The 18827-nt window shown below is 47.3% G+C and overlaps 1 protein-coding gene and 1 pseudogene across 1 annotated transcript in view; one reads left to right on the forward strand and one right to left on the reverse strand.

Moving 5' to 3' along the window:
- Slc16a2 (solute carrier family 16 member 2) overlaps positions 1-4205 on the forward strand; it is a 120995-nt gene extending 116790 nt beyond the window's left edge. The window contains exon 6 of the mRNA XM_027433035.2: positions 1645-4205. Within this exon, the coding sequence (XP_027288836.1) occupies positions 1645-1865 (221 nt within the window). The 3' untranslated portion in view covers positions 1866-4205. The remainder of the gene's footprint in view (positions 1-1644) is intronic.
- Positions 4206-15241: 11036 nt separating this feature from the next.
- On the reverse strand, positions 15242-18575 carry LOC100762736 (annotated as a pseudogene).
- Positions 18576-18827: the final 252 nt, after the last annotated feature.

Consider the following 18827-nt stretch of genomic DNA (forward strand, 5'->3'; position numbering starts at 1 on the left):
TTCGCCGTGATTTTCTATATAAACATCCTTGCTAGAGTGCATGAAACCCCTGACTGAGGAGATTAAACAGTACACAGGCATGGGTTGTCCCGGGCTGTATATGTTTCACTAGCATTTCATTGTAGACAGTGTGGCTCTTTCTAGAGAGAAAAGTAAAGTTAGTTTCTCCATCACTGTGCAGCTTAGGCTGACCTGGTAGACTAAGCTGGCCTCAAATTCTTCATCTTCCTGACGGAGGTACCCAAGTGCTGATAGTTTTTCAGGTATGCATATCACAGTGACCTTGGTCCAAGTTTCTCTTTACTCTCTCCACAGTGAAGTGATTAATGCCAAGGTAGTCGAGTCAAAGAAGTGGTAAAAGAGAAACTTGGCTCTGGTTTTACTAAAACTATAGACACCCTTCACTTCCTGCTCTTCCTCTACTGGCTTTGGAACTGAACCCACAGTAGAGATTTAATTAAGGAAATACTCCAGGACTGGGAAAATGATGCTGTGACATCTCAGCATCCAAATTTCTCCCTCCACCCTCCCAGAAGAGCATAGTGAGTGCTAAAGGAGCACAAGAAACCAGAAACCCAGTAAAGAGACAACTTCAGCTCAAGCATCAGCTCATTTGTTCACTTCCCCAGGCTTGTTAAATGAGCTAATTCAAAACTCACTCCTTGAACACCAATTATGTGCAAGGCATTGTGAGAGCACCGTGTGATAGTGGAAAATTTTTCCCTCAAGGCTCTTGTACAGTGGGAACACTGTCTACTAGGAAAGGAGCCTCTATCCACCCAAAGAGTGCCAGAGAATTCACAATTCTGTCCACTTTGCTTATATCCTGAGTCAACAAAAGGACAAGGGTCTTCTAGGCTTTCTTTGGTAGTATTTCTGGACTCATCTTCACAATGAGGTACTCCTATTAGCTTCTGCAGTAAGCTTCTCAAATCATACACACTCATGGTATTGGCATCTGGAAGAACCCAAAGGACTCAAGCATAGATGAACTGGAAGAAGAGACACACAATCAGCTCAGCTTCCTCCTAGGGCAACTGGAACTTCAGAGAAAAGGCCAACAGGGCACCTGTAAAGTGCTTGCCATGCAAGCGTCCTGATCTAAGTTTGATCCCTGCAATATATGAAAAAAATGGAAAGAGAGACAGCTCCACAAAGTTGTCCTCCAGCTTCTGCATGATCACCAAGTAATGCATGTGCCCACACGCACAACACACACACACACACACACACACACACACACAGTAATGATAAATAAATGTAAAATAAAACAAGAATGCAGCTGACTTGCTCCACAAGAACAATATGAGGGTGGGAGGGGGGCTGGGGACGTCTACCATGAACCATTCTCTTGAGTCTTTTGAACTCAATTCCTTTGTACCTCCAACCCTAGGAGTGACTGAAAGGTGGCTGGTAGCTTCATGAAAGACAAACACAGAAACTTTAAAAGAAGCTTCATTAGCATCTTTGCTAATGAATATTCACCTCAGGGGCATTTAGCCTTGAAGTTGAGGGAGCTCCTGAATCAGGGTAGCACAGGCCGACACTCTTGATTGGCACTGGGCTGGCCCCCTGAAGGGGAGAGAGAGTGCCTCTGGGCTTCAGGGAAAAGCTAAACTAAGCCATGTCTCTTGACCCTTTCAGGCCTCCTTCGAAACTGCTTTGGTGACTACCATGTGGCCTTCTATTTTGCGGGTGTACCCCCCATCATTGGGGCTGTTATCCTCTTCTTTGTTCCTCTGATGCATCAAAGGGTGTTCAAGAAAGAGCAGAGAGATTCCAGCAAGGATAAGATGTTGTCCCACGATCCCGACCCCAACGGAGAACTGCTGCCAGGCTCCCCAGCTCCTGAAGAGCCGATTTAATGCCTCTGTCTTGCCAGTGTGTGCTCCTCCCCACCCTACCCCTCCATCTCACCCTGCTCAGCATTTACATTTTTGCCACCAGCACACTTGTTCCCAAACCTGTGCACACAGCATTTCAGCCACCTGACCATCTCCTCTGAGCCAACGCTCTCAGTGTTCCAAACTCATTAACCAAATTCTCCCTATGAATGCCTTGAAACTTGCCAGGCCCTTCTCCCAGGATCTGGGAAAACGTGGGATCACCCTCTGGCCTTTGGATCCTCTCCACATACTTTTTAGCCCCCTGGGGTGGGGGGAGGAGGAGGAGGAGGAGGAGGATGGAACCTCTGGCCCCAGCCTGTTAGTTACCCACTACAATCCACTGCCAAAGGTGCTACTGTGTCCCCAGAACCCTGTGGGAGAGACCCAAGCCTCTGCTGAGGAATTTGTTGCCATCTATCCTTGGGAGCCATTTGGAGGTCATGGGAAGGAAGGCCAAAAGAGACAAGGACCTTGTTTTTGCATCAGTGCTCCTAAAGGCTCTGTGGCATCCCATGATATGGTTGGTTAACCATCTGCTTCCCTTTTCCCTTCCTTTTATTTTCTCTCTACTGCCTCCTGTCCATTTTCTTCCCCTCTATTTCTTATTCCTGCCATAGTCACATAGGTGCTTGAAGAAAGGAGGGAACCCAGAGCTTGGGCCAATCAGCTTCATTTGGGCCCAGATAATCCCTAACACTAACATTAATCCTGCTCACCTCAGGCAGAGCTACATCTCATTTGGGGGCTCAAACTGATATAATTATGGACTGGAAGAGCAGGTATCGAATAGGGAAGGGATCTTAAACACTACATAGTTCCATCTACCACTCACTGATTTTTGACACATTAACCAAGAGGCCTTCCCAGCTTCCCATCCTTGTAGCCACCTGTCAAATGTGAAGAAATTCCTTTCATCTCATCAGATACAGGAGGAGCGATGACAGTGCACTGGCATGATGGGGGAGGGGTGCTGTGGTTAACAACTTGGTGAAGGACCAACTTCTTGATCTCTCACTTTTGTAACAGGTCAATATTTCTACCTGGGCCAGGCCAGGAAATGAACTGATTCAAAAAAAATAGAAAAAAGAAAAAAAAATTTCATTGTGTACCTTGATCCCAAAAAGACATAGGCAGCAACTGCACACATGGTTGGACAATTTCTTTTAAGGGGAAGCCACCTAGCCTTTACCACCCAGTCTGTCCGCTCCTCCCCCCCATTCTGGGCATCCTGGGCCACTCTGCTGAGTGGGCATTACAGGTGCCAGAAAAAGTAGGCTCTGGACCACCATCATCCCTTTGAAGTTGGTGCCAGATAATTCCCTACACCCAGGCTCTGGGCAACAGTCTTACTACAGAGCATTCCAAGTGCCCCTGGCCAGAGGCAAAGGGCACTGCCAGCCTTGTCCAGTTGCACAGTTCACCTCATTAGGAACTCAGCTTCTCTCTTCCCTGTCTTTGTGTGTCTCTCTCCTCTCTAGGCCTTTGTTTATTGTGTTCCTGTACCCAACCTTTCATCATCTTTTGCCAGGCACCCCTGGCTGTTACTTGGACCCAACAATAACTTGCCACCCCAAGCCAGGGTCATCCCAAGGCCAGGAGGATGAGGTTGCTCTGAGGGGCTCCAAAGAATACAATGGTCCCCACACATGAGTTTTTCCGTTACTAACAGGCAGCTGGGGCATAGTTGGCCTCTGATGTTTCATTCAAGGCCAAAGTCCTGAGCCCCCCTCCGCTGGTCCCAGTCCAGCTCTTATCAACTCCCCAAAGGAAAACCCATTGGTTCTTGGCTCTGAGGACAGGAAGGGGTGGAGTTACTGTCCTGTCAGCTCAAGCATCTTTGGAACAGGAGAAGCTGGGCCCCAGGAGCCCTGTGACTCCCAAGAGAGGCCATTGAAAATACTAGAGCAACAGTGCCTCTGCTTCTATTCCTCTTGCCCCACCTCTGCAGGCCACTTGGGGAGGGGGCAGTGAGTGTGCAGGGCCTCCTTTGTTGCTCATGGCTAGATAGCTCTTAAGAGTCAGGCTGCCACTCACTTCTCTCCAGATGAAGGAAAGACATCCACAGGTCCCAGATCTGCCCATTCAGATGTCACCTAAGGTTGGCAGGATGTCAATTTACTTTTTTCACGCATATGTGTGTGCACGTGTGGGCTTGTGTGCTTTCCGAGAGACTGTTGTTTGGCCCAAGCATCACAGTATTACTATTTAGAGTAGGAAGCAGCCTCTTAGGCACCACAGTTAAAAGTAAAGGAACGAACAAAATGTCAGAGCTTGAGACCTGGGACATTTAAATCCTCAAGGGGTTTGGAACAAAATAAACAGATCTAAATGTTTGGTTTGAGTATGTATGTTGCCTACAAGGGGGTCGTAGTTTTAACCTAGTTAACAGCAGGAAAGTTGGCTTCGCAATTGAAGCCTCATTCCAAACAGTATTTCTGCCTGGCTCTCTGCACTTCGGGAAAACTGACAGTGGAAGAGAGGAACTGGAGAAAAACTGTTTCAGACTGAAATGTTTTATGGCACTCATTAATGGGAAATGTGGCTGCTTCACAAAATAAGAACATAATTACTGGCTAAGTTGGAATGGAGGCCCTGTCAAGGCTAGGCCACCACCTTGATAGAAAAGTGCCACACAGCAAATACAGTGAACCCCCTTCTGTCCTCCTTTATTTTATTGCTGGGGTACTTAAAGAGGTTAGTAGAGTTGAGTTCCACAACTCCACAGCCCCAGAGTCTGGAATAGAAGGTGATACATGAGACTTACAAGATCATCAAAGCTAAGAGCAAACTTAGTCTTCCTCTATTTTATCTTGATTTTAAATGGGGAAAGTGAGGCCTAGAGCTAGAAAAAGGGTTCTTACAGGCTCACAGTTCATCAGGGAAAGAACAAGCTGAGGACATACCCACCTCATTCACTGTGAAGCAAGCTCATTTCCAAAGGAGTGACAACAGGACTAGCTCAGAGCAAAACTAACAGTTGAACAAAATTTCACTTTCAGCATGCCTGTCTCTTCAGCATTCTAGCTCCCAACCAACACACAGTCTGGTATTCTCTCTCCCTCCCAGCCACCTTTTTGCAGCCTTGGCCTTGGAAACCTGATTCAACCAAATGTCCTTCCACTTCCAACAACCCAAGATGTACTAATAAAATCCAGCTCCTTCCGTCCCTGTACTGGACAGAGCAGGAACAAAGAGAAGAAACTGGTTTCCTTTGAGAGAGGATGGTTTACCACCCAGCTCTTGGCTATTGTTGTTTCTCACTGCTCAGTGCAGACACCCTTGGGCTGCTGGCCTCATCACCTCCTCCCACTAAGGCTAATTACTCTGTCCGGATGCCAGGCCCCAGGCTCTCTCACCCAAGATTTGCTGCCCCCTCAGTGCCTCCTCCATACCCCCCAGGGTTCAGTCTGTGTTTGATCACTAAGGATCATTAGATTTCAAAGCTGTAAAATCCTATAATTTTTTACGAGCATATGCTCTCCCCCAGGGCCTTTTCATGTCTGAAAAGGCAGCCAGCAGCTTCCTACCACTTCTCCACAGAAACAGAGCAGGCCAGCTGACAGGGATTACAAATCCCCAGTTTCTGACAGCTGGTACCAGGAGAGGGTGGCTGCTACTTAGAACAAGAAGCTTGAAGCAAGTTGTGAAATTCTAATATGCTGAAATGTAGCAAAGACCCCAGAAAAACAAAAGGGGGTGGATATCTACCTCCCCCAAGGGTTGAGGAGGCTGTGCTGCAAAGGCCTTTAGATACTTGCCTTTCAGCTCTCTCTAGTGGTCACCAGACACACAGCTTCACGTCTGGTTTTTCTGGTCGTATCAGTGTCAGCAATGTTTCCTAGGGACCTGCTGTGTGTCTGGCACGCTGCAAAGCCCAAGAACTTAAGCTATGAAAGGAATAGAATTAAACACAATGATTAAGACACAAAAAGGAATTTGTACTATCTTCTTTGCAAGATATCTTTTCCTCCTCTGGGCCCCAAGTGACCTGTTGCATACCAATCTTGGCGCCAAAATTAGGTCCTCTCCAGAACGGGACAGGGACCGCCACACCCACACCAGAACCGAGACTCCCCACGCCCTACCCCTCTGCTCCCCTCCTCAGGCCTCCCTGGCTGATCGCCCAGAAGAACTACCCGTGCGCCTCAGCCTCAGCGTCGGTTTCCTGCTGAGCCCCAGTCGGATAAAATTAGCCCATTGCTGTCATCCTACAAGTGTCGGAGCCACGTAGAGCGGGGGAGGGGCGGGGTCGAGCCGGAAGCTGGGTGTCAGGCGCCCTCCCCGCTGACCATCCGCAGCACCTGTCGAGTGTGCGCTCCTGCCGGCCGGCCGCAGTCTCCTCGTTGCCCGGCTGCTGCCCCACATCAGAGACTGCAGACCCGCAGGGCGACCCTCGCTCTCCTCTCCTTTCCCACCACCCACCCCGTGTGTCCCTGCAGTGGCCGGGCACACAGACCGGGGCCACACGTTGCTCGGTGACATCGCCCCTGAGCCCTGCACTCTGGTACTACCTGGGAGTGCAGGTGGCGCTGCGGACACCTCCAGGGCTGTGTCCTGATCTCTCTCTGTCTCTCTCTCTGTCTCTCTCTCTGTCTCTGTCTCTCTCTGTCTCTCTCTCTGTCTCTCTCTCTGTCTCCCTCTCTCTCTCTCTCTCTCTCTCTCTCTCTCTCTCTCCTCTCTCTCTCTCTCTCTCTCTCTCTCTCTCTCACACACACACACACACACACACACACACACACACACACACGCCCATGTAGGGAGCGGGGACAGGTACTCTAAATGCTTGGCGGCCCAGGTCCTTTCCCCAATCCTGGAGGGATGACAGCCCTCCAGCCGCGCCAGGGAGCAGCATCTGCTTCGGCTCCTCCTGCGGAAGAGAGACCAGGAGCAGTCTCGCACCCGGCCAACTGTGCCCCAGCCTATGGACACAATGCAGCTGTCACTGGTCCCAGCTCAGCTCTTCCAAGATGTCCCGCCTCCTCCATCCTGCCGCCACCGCCCCTGACACCGCCACCAGTGGCTGTGGTGACTGATCATGGTGCCCTATACTCTAGGTCTCGAGCCCTCTACCTGATCCTGGTTGGGTCTTCGGACATGCCCTTCCAGGCGGCCCACTCCTCCCTCCACGCCAGAGCATGGTCCCACAGGTCCCAGGAGTGGCATATGGACACTGCTTAGCAAAAGGCCTGAAAGTGCAAAGGGCATTGAGGGGTCTGGGCACCTAAGGGCCTCCTGGACTGAGTCTCCTGCCAGGGACAGCCAACGTCCTCCATGTGCTCCTCACTTAACCTCCAATCCAATCACCCCATCCCCACCCCACCTTCTCCACCTCGGTCAGCCCAGGGACCTGCTTCTGCCTAAGACTAGCGGATCTGATGACCTTCAGCCTCCCTACTACAGCCCTTTCAACTGTCCCAGAGGGGCTTACACAGATCTCAGTACTACAGCGTGACTTCCCATGCATCCAGCCCTGGGTTCAAGCCTTCAACACATCACACACACACACACACACACACACACACACACACACACACACACACACACACACAAAGTGCACGCCTAGAATAATTCTGGGAGGCTACCTGGCTGGTGGGAGCGTGCCCACAGCTCAGACCAGGTCTCCCACCACACAGATCTCCCTAGATCCCACCCAGAACACACACACACAGGGCCTTGAGGCCCTGAGGTCCCTCAAGGAAGCAAACAGGATTTGCCTGGTTGGGGAACCTTCTTCCAAAAGTAGTACTGAGCCTTGGCAACGGTGGGGAGTCCCATCTTGCCCTGAAGACAGGCCTTCCTCCCTCTTCTTGCCACACACTCTCCTACTAAATCACCACTGACCTGCTCCCGTCAGCCGCTTGCCTAGCAGAGGAGGCCTCTCAGACTCCCTAACTGTCCCCACACTTGCCAACACTATCTCCCCCAGGGTGTGGACTTTCCTGGGAGTCCAGCTTTGCAGGTTGTTTCTGTCTTGGTCTTGGACCAAGTCAGAGTTGCCTCCCAGATTGTTTAGCCAACTGCCTGCTGGTTTGTCAGTGCGCAGGCAGGTGCTCCTGTGTTTCTCAGTGACTGAACACAAGGACCCCTCCACCCTGTGTAGACATGGAGGCTCCTTCACATGACGACTAAGGCTCCTTCACCTGTAGACAGGCATTCACAGCTCACAGCAGCCTCCCATATCAAACTGGATCCTCCATCTACCCTGGGAGGCAACAGCTCTCTGGGCCTAATTTACTGAGGCCCAGAAAGGGGAAGTGAATGCCAGGTTCTGGACCTCTTCTCTGAGGTCCTTTCACCCCACCTTACAGAACAGAGGCAAATCCCCTGACTTCCCAGAATGCCTACCTTCTGCTTCTGGAGTCAGCACCTGCACCCCAAAGAAGGCTCTGAAGCAGTTTAGTAGCCTAGCAAAACTATGGAAGCATGGAGAGTTACAGGAGCTAGGCTAGATGCTTTGTCCTGCATGCCTTGATCCTGGACACCCGGCCAGACATGCATACAAAAAAAAGCTGGAATGGGATGGGCTGTGTGCTCACTCTGATAGAGGACACCTATGAAGCTCCTGGGAAATTCATCCAACTGACTATGTATAGCACAAGGAGGAGGATTAGTATAGACAGTACAGCCAGTGGGCTGTGAGGTTCTCTGCAGTTAGAATATCACACAAGATTTGTCTTTCAAATATGCTGGTTTTATTCACATAAGCATTCATTACAACATAAAAGCTAAACATATATCCCGCCAAGCAGGGAACACTTAGATGGTCAGAAAATGCTGCTGCAGGGTTCCGCTGGGGAATCTTCTCTGGTGAGGATGCTTCTGAAGCATTGCAGGCTCAACCCATGACCGCAGTGAAGTCCTTCAGCTGCAGCAAGCCAGAAGGATGGCACTGGTGGAGGTCCAGAAGGTCCTTGAAAGTGCCAGCTAGCAGTAGTGATGATGGGCAGGCATGTGTGAGCTAAACAATGGTGCCAAAAGTTCAACAGTCACTGAAGCCAGAGCCACTGAATCCAGTCTCAAAGTCCTCTTGCTGACGGGTATCAATGCAGAGGCTAGAGAAGTCATGTCTCAGGAGCACAGCAGTGCTATCCTAAGGGCAGTTCCAAAGATCCATTTGTATCATTTCATTGGGCAGTAGCTTTACTCTATCGGGGCTCACAGCTTAGGGATGGTTCACTAACATATTAATGTGTTTTCCTCTGCTGTTTATTATATAATAAAAGTCAGGGGAAATATAAGGATAAACCTGAGACAAATCACAACAACAGTAACACACACTGTCACCATCTGCTTCCCAGCTTGAAAGAGCCCACACAAACTTCCAGCCCCTCCTCCTCTTCGCCAGAGGCCTCTTTTTCTTGAGTTTGCTGGGGAGCTCTCTGATCCAGTCCAACCAACTGAATGTGAACCCTGCCTCTCGAACCAATGCCTGATTTCACTGAGCTTCAGACCACAACACAGACAAAATATTAATGGGATTAGTACATTAGCACAATCAATGCCTGCTTTGGATTTGGCCAGTCCATAACACATCAGATATTGCCTTGATGAGGAGGGATTAGTTCCTATCTGACTTTCCTGATGTCAAGTTCCTATGTGACAGACAGCACATTAGTATTCTAAACACAGAAACTGGTTTCACTTATGTTCCTAACAGTTGGGTGATCTAGGTGGGAGGTCTCTATAGGGGAGCAGTCTTGACCTATAAATATCTGGGAGAAGAAGGCTGTGGTCCATATTTTCTGTACATTGGTTATATTAGTCAGGGTTCTCTAGAGGAGCAGAACTGACAGAATTAACATATGTGAGATTTATTTGAGTGGCTTACAGGCTGTGGTCCAGCTAATCTAACAATGTCTGTCTTCCCAATGGAAAAGCTAGATAGTTGTTCAGTCCATGAGGCGGGTTGTCTCAGTTTGTCTTCAGAATACATTTGAATCCTAAAGAAAGGAATCCTAAAGGAAAGGAGTGCCTCAGCAGCAGGGTAGATAAACTTGCCAGTGAGAGTGAGGGCAAGCAGGCAAATGAAAAAACCTCCCTTCTTCTGTGTCCTTTTATGTAGCCTGCCACCAGAAGGTGTAGCCCAGATTTAGAATGGGTCTTCCCTACATCAGATGATCCAATAAAGAAAAAAATCTCTTGCAGGTCTATCCAGCTGCTTGGGTTTTCATTAATTCCAGATGTAGTCAAGTTGATTAACCAAGATTAGTCATCACACTGGTCTTAGCTAGAACTAAAGGTTAATCCTTTCTCAACACTTGTACTTGTGCCAGAGGAAGCTTTGCCATTCCCCTGTGCCTAACCTGGGGAAGGCCTTATCATTTCCATGAGTCTGAGGGACTGGGGTCCTTGACTTGGCTACGCCCACGTCAATAATACACATTCACTCTGGACTTAATTCACTCCCCATAGCTATAGTCTTCATGGACCCCACCACATTCCTCCAGGAGCTTCCCTTATGGAGGACATAAGCAGAGGAACTAAGGATCTTGAGCTGCCTTTCATGTGATGTCCTCATCACTATCTGTCTTTGTCAGTGTTCTATTGCTGTAAAGAGACACCATGACCACAGCAACTCTTATAAAGGAAAACATTTAATTGGGGCTTGCTTACAGTTTAAACTGTTGTCATCATGGTGAGAAGCATGGTGGCCTATGGAAGCCATTCTTATCCAAACCATCACATTCCACTCCCTGGACCCATAGACGTAGTAAGAGCCCTATCGTAAGGCCCCATAGTCTTTCAATCTCAAGACTACTTCAAAGCCCAAAGCCTCTTCTGAGACTCAAGGAACTCTCTTAACTATAAACCTCTGTAAAATCAAAAAGCTGATCACAGACTTCCAACATACAATGCCACAGAATGTACATTACCATTCCAAAAGGGAGGAAAGGGAGCACAGTGAGGAAATACTGGACTGAAAGTTAACACTCCAAAATGAGCATCTTGTCCTTTGCTGCCTCAGTCCTTCTCTCATTACTATCAGATCATCATCACTGAGAACTAATTTCCAGGACCTCCCCTGGCTTCCTGACTGCCATGGGGTCTTTTGTCTAGGCTTATTTGGAACAAAGGGAAGAAGCTCATGTTGTGGTTTGAAAAAGAATGGTCCCCGTAGGCTCATATAGTTGAATGCTTAGTTATCAGGGAAAGGCTCTACTGGAGAAGGATTAGAAGGATTCGGAGGAAGTGTGTAGCTCTGAGGTTTCAAAAGCCTATGTCACATCCAGTCTCTCTCTCTCTCTCTCTCTCTCTCTCTCTCTCTCTCTCTCTCTCTCTCTCTCTCTCTCTCTCTCTGCTTATAGATCAGGTTGTAGTTCCCAGTGGTTCAGTGCCTGTCTGCATACATGCCACCATGCTCACTGCCCTGTTGATAATGGAATAAGCCTCTGAAACTATAAGCAAATACACAATTAAATGCTTTTCTTTTTCTAATTTATTTTCATTTTATGTGCATTGGTGTTTTGCCTACATGTTTGTCTGTGTGAGGGTGCCACAAATCTTAAAACTGGAGTAACAGACAAGTATGAGCTGCCATGTGGATGCTGGGAATTGAGCCAGGGTCCTCTAGAAGAGCAACCAGTGCTCTAAACCACTGAGCCATCTCTCTGGACCCTAAATGCTTCTTGATGAATTATCTTGATCATGGTGTGTCTTCATAGAAATAGAACACTGACTAAGACAGCTTGTTGTCCTTTTCTTTGTTTTGTTTCTTCAAAACAAGGTTTCTCTGTGTTTCTTTGTTTCTGGCTGTTCTGGAACTTGCTTTGTAGATTAGACTCGTCTCAAATACAGAGATCTGCCTAGCTCTGCCTCCATAGTGCTAGGATCAAAGGCATGCATGACCACATCTGGCTTAAAAAGCTCATTTTATTTTTTTTAAAAAAGCTCATTTAAAAAGAATTATTATAACGTATTTCCATCTGGTAGCATACAGTCCTCAAGTCTACCATCCTCCCACAACTTCTTTATTGCTAGAACTTATACAGTTTGCCTTCTTTGCCATTCAAACTTAGGCAGACCCAGAAGAGTAGCCCAACTCCGCAGGACATCTGTGTGAGTTTCTAGTTGGGGGCCCATCTACACAGAAAATATCACTCTCTTCCTACCCATAACTCTCTTTCTACTCCCTAACCAGAGTACATGGAATAGATTTATGCTCTCTAGACTTATATCATTTCTCTGTTATCTGTTCACAGATTTATGAGACCAGAAAATGGGAGGAAAAATGTAAAGTGTCCAACACTTAGACTCCAAGTCTAAGGGAACTCCAATCCTTCTACTTTTAAGGTGTAATGGATACCTTGTAGACTCCATTCCTGTTACTTTCCCAGGCTTAGATTGGCTCCCCGTGCTCATTTTCTTTACTTATAGGCACAGTGCCTTAACCATTTTCCTTCCTCCCACCCTGTGTTACAGTTCAATATGTTAGGCTCTTGTGGACCTCTAGAATTTTCCTTTGCAGATATATCAGTTAAGGTATAAGTGACCTACATCCTATTCTAATTTAATGGCCCTGCTCATAACTGGTGCTGCCTGCATAACCACAATGTCTTTAATATGGCTCTACCTGTTCCCCCCCCCTCTCCCAGTCACAGATGGATTTTTGCGACGGAATGAGACAGATCTATTCCAAAGGCTTAAGCTGGTCTGCGGGGCTCTTGGTTCTTCTGGCTATATCAGCATATACAGCTAGCCTGGCTGGTTTGGCTGGCCTCCTAGTAAATGCACTGGTTCCTGACTTGATACTTTGGAATGCTCTGGGCTATCTCTAGGGCTTTCTACCTCCTGCACCTTTCTGTCATCTCGGTGCCTTGTCCCTCTACTTCTCTGAATTTCCATGTGTTGAACCGCCTGTCTTACTTGTCTGCACTACTCTTTCTCTTTCTTTTGTCTGCCTTTCCCTGCCTAGAAAAAAAAAATCCAAGCACTGCAAAGCAGTTCAACTATCATGAAAACTTGAATTTTGAAGAAGCAACCTAGAGTTCCTGGCTCTACCCTCTCTGAGCTCCCTGACTGAGATTTTGCAGGTTGTCGAGTAAAAATGTTTCTTTCACCCACCTCTTTGAATCTGGAACTCTGTCTTTCCACTTTATCTATGACAGCCTTCCAACTCATCTTAAATACATATATAAATCACCCACTGTCACACAATGGAAATGAATACATGCACTAACTACTGGCACTGACTTGTGACTTGGCCTCAGCCCAATCCCTGAGGTGTTGACAGCAGTAACTAAATGAACAGCAGCTTGTTGGACAGTGGAAAGAAAGACTTTGAAGCAGTATAAAAGGCCTCACTAGATGTTGTACATCTAGTGACAAATTAAAGGAAATTGGTCCAAAGACCTATATAGGCATGATAGTCACCTTAAGATGACCATACCTTCATTCTTCAGTTATAAGTGTAACAGAAGCCAATATAATATCAGGAAAAATAAGAAGTTTTTGTTTACTTGTTTTGTTTTGTCAGAGTTTGGCTGTATATTCCAGATTGGCTTTAAACTCCCTATGTAGCCCAGGATTACCTCAAGTGCTGGGATTATAGGCTTGCACAACCACACAGGGCTTAATGTTTTCAGAAGCTCAGACAATAGACAACCTCACTCATTGTCTTTATTGAGTTTGGTTTGGGTTTTTTTTTGTTGTTGGTGGTGGTGGTGGTGGTTTTTTTTTTTTTTTTTTTGCTTCCTTCTCTATGATAAGCACATTCCTCTGCTCCCGAGAGCACACAGAGAAATCAACTTCCTCATACATCCAGGCTCTGCCGTCACTAGTCACTATTGTTCAGCAACAGCAGAAAATCTCTCCAAGGAAAATGCTGCTAGGAAAAGCTGCTAAAGAAGAGATGTGCCAGCCTAGTCAACAGAGAGTTCTAGAAAAGCTAGGGCTATGTAGTAAAACCCTAGCTCAAAAAAAAAAAGAAGAAGAAGAAGAATAGGAGGAGAAGCAAAAATGCTATCTTGAGTCAATCAACAGAGATCTAGAGTAGGAACAGCAGTTGTCAGTCACATTCACAACATGAGTGGTAGTGCCCATCTTTAAAGGATAGATGATCAGGAGTTTCAAGCCAGCTTGAATTACATAGTGAATCTGAGTCTACACAGGGGGACCCCCTCTCATAACACTACAAAGACCTTCCCCTTAGAAGAAAAGCAATGGAAAATGGGAGACCGCTTAGGAGTTATGCAAAGTGCAGTCCCCCAAAACAGATTCACCCAATGACCAAACAATTTTTTTTTCAGAACCAGAGGGTATGAATCTGAGGACAAATCCCAAAGAGTTCTGCTTCCTCATTGAATACTCTTAGCTTTCAGTTCCTTAAAAGAGAGGACCAGTGAATTAAAGACAAAAGGAAGAAGCAGTGACAAAGTGGTTAGCAACCAGGCTAGTGTGTTGAATCAAAGTAAAATACAATTAGGCCTATCACATAGTACATACATAAAAACTATTAGCTATTACTATGGACACCAGGAAAGGCTGAATTCAGTTAGATTCCAAGTTACAGAGATTGGATAATCTTTGCAAATGGTTGCTGAAAACATAAAGGAACTTGGGCAAGGTTCCCGATTTCTAACAGAATATGCATCCCTAGGAACCAAGACTAAGGTCTGCCACATGCAATACACTTCTCCTATGACACAGGAAATAAACACTAACACATTCTTGGGCTTGAGCCCTACTTTTCAAGATTCTGTGCATTTTGTTATGACAACACAACAATTACTTCATCCTTATTACAACTGAACTGAGATAGCTTGCCCTGCCCCTGATGAATTGATGAATCCCATTTGAGTCGTTTCTATTTCGGGATCGACCTGGTTGAACTTTGGGAGGCTCCTGTTATCCCTGTGCTGAGAAAACATAGTCTTTCTAGAACTGCGGTGAAGTCCTTGAGTAACAATGCTTTTTAAAAGATGTATTCTTTTTTAGTTTATGTGTTTGCGTGTTTTGCCTGCATGTATATATGTACTATGTGTGCCTGATGGTCCAGTTGCAGGTGGAGTCCATGTTGAAGTCTTTGGCTCAGGTTGCCACAAGGGCCCACACAGAGGCCCAGAATCTGGGCCGGAGCCTGAGGCTTGGTTGGATTCTGAGGGCCACACCACACAGCAGGGTCCATGCAGATATAGGTGGCATGTGCTGCTCCCCAGGGCCATGGTATCATCCCAGCCCAGGCTGCTGCTGAGGGCCACGTCTGGGTCTCTGGCCCTATAGCAGCCAGGGTCTGGATTGATGTATGTGGCTCCTGTTGCCACCGAAGGCCCTGAGATTACCCAGGGTCAGGTCAGCCGCCTGAGTCCAGTCTGGTGTCTGAAGGCCAGGATGTATGCAGTTCTGAGTGGCCTGTGCAGCTACTCAATGCCATGGTGATGTCTGGGCCAGAGCAGCAATGTCCGGGTCATGTCAGGATCCATGGCCCTACTGCAGCCAGGATCTGTGTTGATGTCCAAGGCTCCTGTTACCATAAGGCAGTGCAGACACACAAAATCGAGAGCCATGTTGGTGTCTGAGGGTGACACTGCCACTGGGGCCTGTGCCCATCTAAGCAGCCTGCACTGTCACCTGGAGCAGTGGTAACATCCAGACCCACCTGTTGCCGAGGAACATGTCTGGGGTTCATGATCCTACCACAGCTGGGGTCTGTGCTGAAGTCTGACTCCCATGTTGTCACCCAAGATCACATAGAAGCAAAGGGTTGGGCCTTGATGGTGTCCAGCAGCCATGAGGCCACCAGAACCATCCCAACATGATTGGTCATTGCTTCCACCCAGAACCAGGAGGTCAGCTGGGCCCAAACTACTATAGAGGGGCCATGGCTGAGTCCATGGTCCAGATGCAGCTGGGGTCTGTGTTGATGTCTGTGGCCTGTGTCACCTCAAGAGGGCTTAGGAACCATGTGAGATAAAATCAGAGGGTCATGCTGAACTGGCCCCATCCTTCACTGGCCCTGGGAAAGCTGGCCTTGCTTCTGGATGGACACAACAGCAAGAGAGCTGGCCCCTACACTTGCAAAAGATGGCCCCACCCCTCACCACAGGCAAGGGTGAACCGACCCTGACCCCGAGGGCATGCATGAGGGCATGCATGTATGGGAGCTGACTACTCTGCTTGCCTGAGGTGGGTGGCCCCAGTGACCCGGACTGACCAGCTCAGCTACCAACCAGGTCCACAGCCAGGCCTTGGGTTGGCTCACCCTAACATCTACCCCATCTAAAACCTGATGGAGCTAGTGAAAGAACCGGTCCTGTGGAACAATACCCACAGGATCTCCAAGACTCACCATAACCACATGATATCCCAGAGGAATTTCAGTAAGGATCCAGTGATGATGGTGTGCCACAAACCAGAGGCCTTGAACCAGACCAGTGACGCATTGCAATGAACATTTGCCAGTAAAACTGATGAGACAAGGGTATACTATATGGCACACTGAAGCCTCCATTGGCACCAGGATGAACGAAGAGTTGTTGGAAAGGCAAGAAAGAAGGGGAAACAAAGAGGTTTTTGTTGCTGTTTTGTTTTGTTTGTCTTGGGGGCTTTTTTCTTCTTGTTTTTGTTTGTTTGCTTGCTTACTTATTTTGTTATGTTTTGGGGGGCATTGCATGGGTGAGGGGAGGATATGGGAGGACTGGGAGGTGAACAGAATTGGAGTGCATGATGAAAACTTCCAAAGAATCAATAAAGAAGTTAAATTTTAAAAATTAAAATTAAGTTACATTTTAAAATGGCTGAGTTGTTATTGTTTTTCATAACCTCCTTGGTTTTTTCCTCTTGAGGTTTTGAGACAGGGTCGTCCTATAGAGCCCCGGCTAGCCAGGAACTCACTATGTAATCCAGGCTGACCTTGGATTTGCAGAAATCCTCCTGTCTCAGCCCCTGCATGTTAGGGTGTAGGTATAAGCCATCCTGGACAGCCTCTGCTGATTCCTGATCATTTTAACTTAGGGACTGCTTCCTGAATTTGTTCCTAAATATACCTTTGGGAGCCTCGATAACTTCCTCTGGGGCTGTATAGTCTCATCCAACATGCACACGAGAAATAAAAACGTAAATAATGGAGGGCAATCTGCCTACCATCCCCGTGTCCCACAATGAGTGAGACTGGGAAGACGTGAAGCTGCCGCACACTTAGGTGATCTCAGTTCCTGAGTGCTTCTCACAGTGTGTTTTATCAGCCTACACAGTGTTTGTAGTCTTCGCATACAGGTATTTTTCATGCAATGGGGGTGCTAAACAAAACCACTTGTTTAATCTGCTGCTCAGTTGAAGAAATGGGGACCTTACCCAAACACTTGCCTAGCATTAAGCATTACACAGATCTTCAATGTGGAGCTTTTGAAAATGACCCTTGCTAGGCAGTGATGATACAAGCCTTTAATCCCAGTACTCAGAAAGCAGAGGCAGGCAGATCCCTGAGTTTGAGGCCAGCTTGGCCTACAGAGTTCCAAGACAGCCAGGGCTGCACAGAGAAACCTTGTCTAATAAATAGATAAATAAATAGGGAAAAGACCTTCAAGGGTAAATTAACTATATGTGATTTTTTTCCCTTCGTTTTAACCAGGTTTACAGGACTGTGACAAAATACCACAGAAAAGCAACTTAAAATGGGTAATATTTATATTGTCTTGGAGTTTAATATGTTCAGTACATTGTGATGGAAAGGATGTGGCACAGCAGTTCACATCATGACAGACAGGAAACAGAGAAAAGGGGCATGTTAGGATATTTTGCAGTAGTATGAAGAGATCCATCTGCCTCTGTCTCCCCAGTGCTGGGATTAAAGGTATGCACCACCACTGCCCGGCTTTCTTTGTTTTTTCACTTTTATTATATAAAAACCTTTATATGAGCTGGGCATAGTGGCACATGCCTTTAATCCCAACACTAAGGAGGCAGAGGCAAGCAGATCTCTGGAAGTTTGAGGCCAGTCTGGTCTACATAGTGAGTTGCAGGACAGCCAGAGCTACATAATTAGACTGTCTCAAAAACAAACAAGCAAAAAAACACAAAACAAAACAACAAAAACCTTGTGTGGTGGCCACAGCTGGAACCTCTGTCTTCTTAACAGAGTCTCGAGGATGGGTTTTCACAAAATGGTCAGCGAATTCCTGATAAGGAGACTTGGTGAACATAGTCTCTTTACAGAGGTCAGAGATCAAGTATCTGTAGGTCTTGGAGATGGTATCAAAAGTGGCCTTGGCAAAGTTGCCCAGGATGGCAGTGTAGCCCCTGGCTGATGTACACAGGAACAGAGATGATGTCGGTGTCTCTGGGGGCAGGATGAGATGGAACAACACAGAGGCACAGTGGCCTATCACCTTACAGGAAACAGTGTGGGGTTTGCCAGTCTTGTTGCCCAAGTAGCTTCTCCACACAGGGACAATGGAAAGCTTGGCCTAAATGATTGCCCATAGGATGGCAGTGGCCACCTCCTTGGAGCACTTAACACAAAGATCAACATGACCATTGTAGTCCCCAGTAGTAACAAAAGCCTTGAAGCTGGTCTGCTGGCCAGCCCGAGTCTGCTTCTGCACTGGCATGATCTTTAGAACCTCATCCTTTAGGAATGTGCCCAGGAAAAAGTCAATCATCTTGGACTCCTTAATGGGCAGAAAGAACAGTTAGATGTCTTCCAGGGACTTAATCTTCATGTCCCTGGATCAAGCAGCCCAGCTTGGTGACAAGGATCCATCCACTCCTTGTCTTCAGCTTTACCTCCATGAGCCCAGTGGCCTCGAACATTACTGAGCCACCCAAAACTGCCGCCGAATCCATTGGAAGTAAGAAGTTTTCTTTTGAATTTTATAGGGGCTCACACCTAAAGGTCTCAGAAAAACTTTGGACTTGGACTTCTGAACAGTGTTGGAGTTGTGCGTTGTGAAACTCTGGGCAATCTTGGAAATGATCTAAATGCATTTTGTCCGACGAGATGGATGG

The sequence above is a fragment of the Cricetulus griseus genome, chromosome X, assembly GCF_003668045.3.
Source record: "Cricetulus griseus strain 17A/GY chromosome X, alternate assembly CriGri-PICRH-1.0, whole genome shotgun sequence".
Lineage (NCBI taxonomy): Eukaryota > Metazoa > Chordata > Mammalia > Rodentia > Cricetidae > Cricetulus > Cricetulus griseus.